Source organism: Alligator sinensis, unplaced genomic scaffold (assembly GCF_000455745.1).
Source record: "Alligator sinensis unplaced genomic scaffold, ASM45574v1 scaffold74_1, whole genome shotgun sequence".
NCBI classification, from domain to species: domain Eukaryota; kingdom Metazoa; phylum Chordata; order Crocodylia; family Alligatoridae; genus Alligator; species Alligator sinensis.
Genome location: NW_005843101.1, coordinates 62,419 through 68,329, shown reverse-complemented (window position 1 = coordinate 68,329; position 5,911 = coordinate 62,419). Strand labels below are relative to the sequence as shown.

Here is a 5,911-nt window from a genome sequence, read left to right as displayed (position 1 = left end):
TCCCAGCCCCTCCATGGCTGCCCCGCCTGCCACAGCTCCGGCCCTTTAAGAAAAACAAAAAAAAAAAAACCAAAGAGAGAAACCCCCCTGACATACCGTTCCTGCCGGTGAGGAGCGATCCCCACTGCCCCAGGCCACATAGGCAGCTTTGCACAAGCATGCCTAAGTCCTAAGGGCAATGCAGGAGTTTTTCCTGTTTTTTCCCCAGGGTTTTTCTTTTTTTTTTTCTTAAAGAGCCAGAGCAGGGGTGGGTCCCTGACCCAGCAGCACCTGGTGAGTGGGGCTTTTTTTTTTAAGTACCAGGAGCTGGGGCAGGCAAGGCAGCCATGGGCGGGGGGAGGGGGAAAAAGAGGACCACGGGAGACCCCTACCATCCCCGCCACCAGCCCACCCTCCCCCACCCCTACTTACCTGCTTCAGGTCCAGCTGCAGCAGGCGGGGACTGCCAAAATCAAAGCTCTCCAAATCTTTTCTGTAGATTCAGACAGCTTTGAAATCGATTCAGACCTTTTAATTGGTCCCCTGATTCGATTCCGATTCGAATCCCCTCCGAATCGAAATCACCACCCAAAGCTTCGCACAGCCCTATAAATCAGGCTTTAAAGAGATGATGTGAGCATGTGTCAGTACACATAGGATACACACAGGCTGTGTGTGAAGATAAAACGGGTTTGTTTGTTTGTTTTTTTTTTGGGGGGGGGGGGTGTTGGGGTTTTTTTTAGTAAATAAAATCAGCCTGACAGAAAATCATTGCTTCTCTTCAGAGGTACACTAGACCAATTTTCAAGATTAGCAAAATTATTGGTTGGTGCACTTTTTCCTCCTACACAAGTTTCTTGGCTTTAAAATCTCTTATCTCACTGCATTGCTAGCACAGAATTAGGACATTAAGAACCCCAGTTTTACTTTGCTCAACGCAACACAGCGTTGGAGCCAAAAGTTGCAATCTTTGTGCATAAAGAGCTTTGCAATTTCTTCCTGGAAAGGAAGATTAATTTCAGGCTTTACAGCCTTCTCAAAAGGACTCTGAAGTTACAAATTTTTAATTAAAAATATTACTTCACATTATTTAGAAACTTTCCTAAACATATGAATTCACAGAAAAATAAAAGCAACTAGTTTTAGGGATAAAAGGATACCCAAAAAAACCTGTGCTAATATATTTCACATACAAAACATGCATCATAAAGACTATATTGGTATTCACTGAACCATGTAACACCTCTCACTGATTTGGAACTTGACATGCAATAAACATGATGATAACTACATTAAATTCACTATATTACATGAGGTCTTGTACTCTCTTGAAAGTAAGCACGACAAACCTTATTACAATAGAACTGATCATGTAATGAGATTATTCAAATAACCAAGTGAGTTAATTGGCACAAATATATTGAGAGGAAGGTTCTAAAGCTACAGTTTGAATTAACACCCCTAACGAGAAGGCACATTCCAAATATACTGTGTTGATTCTTTCTACGCTGTTATGTACGAACTACATAGGGTCCATCACAATCAGTTCAAAATTGACCTTTTTGGCTTCAGAAAACAAAAGCTTTCATCTAGTGAACTAAAGCAGGGTACCCTAGGTTCTGTTTAAAATGACACACCATGTATCACTATGCTATCAATGCACAAGTTTTTTCATTGCACAACCCATATCATAGTAAGGTCCACTGATAAATTCCCTCCCCACATGTGGTCACAGTGTCCCAGTGGCAACTAGTCGCACATCAAGTTAACAATGAAGGCAGCATTAATGTATTTTCAGTCATCTTTCAAAGCAATTTAGCAGCTGGAAATGATGCAAGTCAGCACTATGTGACTAGCCAGTTCGTCAATACCAGTTTGGCAACCTAGGTGCTAGAGAATTCATTCTTGTAGTTCAGCTAAACAGCACCCTTTTTGCATTCATGCTTTTCAGAAGACTACAATACAGCTTCACCCCAGTGCATTCTATTATATAGCCAGTACAAATTTTAAGTAGGCTGTAACTGAAATGTCCAAAGGTTTCATAAATAAGAGTGTACATAAAAATAACTAAGCAATAATTTCACCTACCTGTACACTGTTCCCAACTGGATATAATGAAAAGCATCAATCTTCATTAATAATGCCTTGAACACAAGAAAAAATGCAGTCTACACATCATAAAAGCACTCTTACATTCAATTATAAAAACTATATACATTTTATCTGGTTTTGCTCAAAAACAGGTAGACTAAATCAGTTTATTTAAAGTCCATTTAAAAAGCAATTTTGTCAAAGGTTTGCATTTCAAGCTTGCCAGACTGTTAGAACTCCATTATTTTCCAATTACATGAGATTACTCATGAATAAACAACTTTCCCTAACAATACTATCCAGTTTATATTTATTCTGCCACAAACTGATTTACCATTAAAAAAAATTACAAGAGCTTTAAAAATAATGTAGATTTCTACAAAGGAGAACAAGGAAGAGTTTGCCTACATGTGAGCATTAAGTAATACATTAGAATACATATGTAAAACACACATTAGAAAACATATATAAAATGCAACACTTCTTTTCATAGGGTATGTATTTAGTGCTGTTTAATTTACCACAGTTAGTTATACTTACCCGATGTACATCATAATGAAGTCCTCGTATTGCAAAACTGGGATCATAATCATACTTCCTTATTTCTGCAGGATACTAAAAATAATGACAGTTATTTCACAAACATACATAAATCAAGAACCAATTTTTCCAAGTCTAAAAAATCTTAGCCGTCCACATTTGTCACTTTCAGTATTCATTAAAGCATGCCACTTAATCTACTAGTGACATTCATATGAAATCACATACAGCTCTGGTACAAGAATGGGAAGAACAGCTGGAAAAAAACTCTGTGGATTAAATTTTCAAAAATAGATGTTTGATATTAGGTACTTTGGGTGGCACAATTTTCAGAGGTAGTAAACTCCACCTAGTTTGTTATTTCTCTTCATTGCTTCTGAAAACTGGGCCTTTCTTGTGCCAATCAAAAAGGCTTCACCACACTTCATTGCACAGGCATGGACCAATGGTGTATGAAACAGAGTCAGAAACCTGGATACAAGGCTTGGTTCTCACATATGCCAAGTACAGACCTCCCCAGTGGAAGGGAGCAGAATGCAATAATTCTGAAGTCAATGTACATTACAGGTACTTAGTACCTTTGGGAAGAGGGAAAAAAAAACCCCCACGCGGACACGCACACAAAGCTGGCCACATATTAAGTACCTAAATATGAACTCAGATGCCCATTTTGAGGTACCCATATTTGAAATTTGGCCCAAATGAAAAGTATTTCTAAAAGAGAAACAACAATCTCACCAAGCATATTTTTAAAAAGATTTTATCTACTGCATTTTATAGGCTCTTTTAAATTTTATTTCTGAGGTAAATGCTGAGACCCATAGCTTACTCACTTCATAAATGCTCCCAAATGGAACTAGGTTCTTGTCTGTTGACATTTCCAAATTACAGTAGTATTTTCCAGCAGTTACAGAGGGAATGATGCAGTGCCCACTGAAATTGATAGAAATATTCCCTACAGGCACTGAATTGGGCCATCTGTGCTTCTGCAGCTGTATGATGACACAGCAGGCTGCAATGCTTTGAAGTGATATGCATATAATTGCACAAACCAATAGTTATATCTGCAAGTGACTCAAGAAGACCAGGTTCAGCTCTTCAATTTTTACTGAACAGGTTTGCATTCTTTACACAGACCTGTCCAGACAGCCATAAACAGAATTTTCTTGTTCGCTACAGAATGTTGCTCAGCAGCAACTTTGCACCTGTTCAATCATTTATACAATAACATAAAATCCTGCATAAAATCTAATGTAATAAAAATTCAAGTAATACTTAGGCATCCACCACGTTATGCCCTGGAACCAGTCAGCTTTACACATCTCAACTACAGTGGAAGAGGTGGTATCTACAGGCTTAAGCATTGCCTATCCTGATGAAAGAACTCATCTGCTTGGTAAAAGTTAAGCCAGGATAACAAAAAAATTGCATTTTTTTCCCTTGCCTGCCTCATTTTTGTTCTATAAGGGCAAGATGAAAAAAGGAACTAACAACAGTTAACTTTCCATTTTAAGGTATAACTATTAGTGTCCTGGAGATGTTGCGCGCTGTCACTTTTGTTTTTGATGCAAGTTAACCAACATGTACTTATTCTTTAAAAAGTGTTTTATGCTTACACACATGCACATGCATGCATAAAATCAAATTACGTATCCCTAAGTCATGAACCAGGCACTGCATTAAATTTCCTTCCTAAACATCACTTCCAATGGCAATATACATTCTATTTGCTCCAGTCTCTTTGCCTCTTTCACAGCATTTCTGTTTATCAGGGTGTTCCTTACCCCACACATATCTACTTCATTCTGGGTTTTTTGGATTTTTCAAATTATCCTTACGAGTTTTGCAATTCCATCTACCTTCAGTCTTTGATAAATATAAGTTTAGAATTACCTAACAATTTAATTAACATACGGCTTACTCATTTTCCAGGTTGTCTCGGACGGCAAGAGCCGACTCGAGGTGATCCAACAATTACTCGTTTGCTGGGCGGGCTGGTGAATAGAGAGGTGGACAAAGCTTAATGGTTGCAAAACTTTACTTATGCCGCTTGTAGCTGCGATGCAGACGGTCCGGTTGTCTGAACAACTATGTTAGTTGCTCCAGCTGGCAGGGCTCAAGCTAGCTCGTCCGTCCACAAATCAAGCCGGTGGGGAAAGGGTACGTCGTGGATTGCGCTCAGCGACGGGGAGAAGAATCGATAGGTGATCAGTCTATCGATCAGCTCAGCCGCAAGTCAGATCTCTTTAGAGGCACTCTGCAGCGTGCTCAAAGTTCTCCGACTTGGGCAGAAGTCGCACGAAATTTTAAACGGCTAGCAAGCCAACCACTAGCCGCCATGCAGGAACAATTTAGAACTGGCCAATAGCGGGACACAAATTTGCATTCAAATGGCGGGAACTCTCTTGCACCGGGGTTTTTATGTTGCAACAAAACCTTTGCTGTGCAAGAGGCTCTCATGTGGCGGGAAAATTCCATCGTGCCAAGGCACCAAAATCACTGGGTTGTGACATGCCCCCTTGCTGACGGCACAACTGGAATTTTAGACACATGAGCACATCATACGGCATCTTTGTTTCAGGATTTACTAACCTGGCAAAGCTTTAACAACCTATATATATATATATAAACAAACAATTTGATAGACCGGTCTTCTTAACAAACTATAAAATATAATAACTTGAACATGTAACAACAACCATTGATCATCGTCTGATCGGAGAACATCTGCTTGGGACTCCCCTCGGTCATCAGTCAGTCCGTCTTTTCCCATAACAGACAATGTCAATCAAAACACCCAGTGAAAATGAGACAGAACAGCGCCACAGCAAGTCCTGAGCGGATGGACATTCGCTGTCTTAGTGTCTCCTTCACAACCATCACTCTATGGATTCGAATGAACTGTAGTTTGGTGTGCGACGGATCTCACAATCAAGCGGCTGTAGACCATTGCCCTGCTGGGGTCAGACCTGTAAAGAAAAAAGAGAACAACAAAACAAAACAAAACAAAACGAGATTCATAATTGGATTCACTGTAAGGATACTGGGTGAACGTCGGAACGGCGAGTCATCCAGTTGTGATGAACGATAATAGGAGGACGATCGGGCTTTTCTTCTAATTGGACAGAATAGGTATTAGGATATTGTCCTGACCGTTGAACGGTTCCTTTGTGAACTTGTGGATGAGACTGATGGGGGTGCGGTATTGAGATCCATACTAACTCATCTGGCTGGAACTTGGGTTCCCAAGGTGGGGGTTTCTGGACATTAGCTTCGTCCCATAACGGTTTAGCGGTGTTCA

The 5,911-nt window shown here is 40.0% G+C and overlaps 1 protein-coding gene across 4 annotated transcripts in view; it reads right to left on the bottom strand.

The window, feature by feature from the left end:
- NT5DC3 (5'-nucleotidase domain containing 3) overlaps positions 1–5,911 on the bottom strand; it is a 36,057-nt gene that overhangs the window by 16,427 nt on the left and 13,719 nt on the right. For 3 of the 4 annotated variants that reach the window (XR_003092126.1, XM_006037351.3, XM_025193796.1), the window contains exons 3-4: positions 2,611–2,685; positions 2,068–2,123 (exon numbers count right to left, since the gene is read on the bottom strand). Coding sequence is in view for 3 of the 4 variants with exons in the window: in XM_006037351.3 (XP_006037413.1) it covers positions 2,068–2,123; positions 2,611–2,685 (131 nt within the window). In the remaining variant the exon portion in view is untranslated. Of the gene's footprint in view, positions 1–2,067; positions 2,124–2,610; positions 2,686–3,443; positions 3,864–5,911 lie in introns of those variants that run through there. The other variant, XM_025193797.1, reaches the window with a different exon arrangement.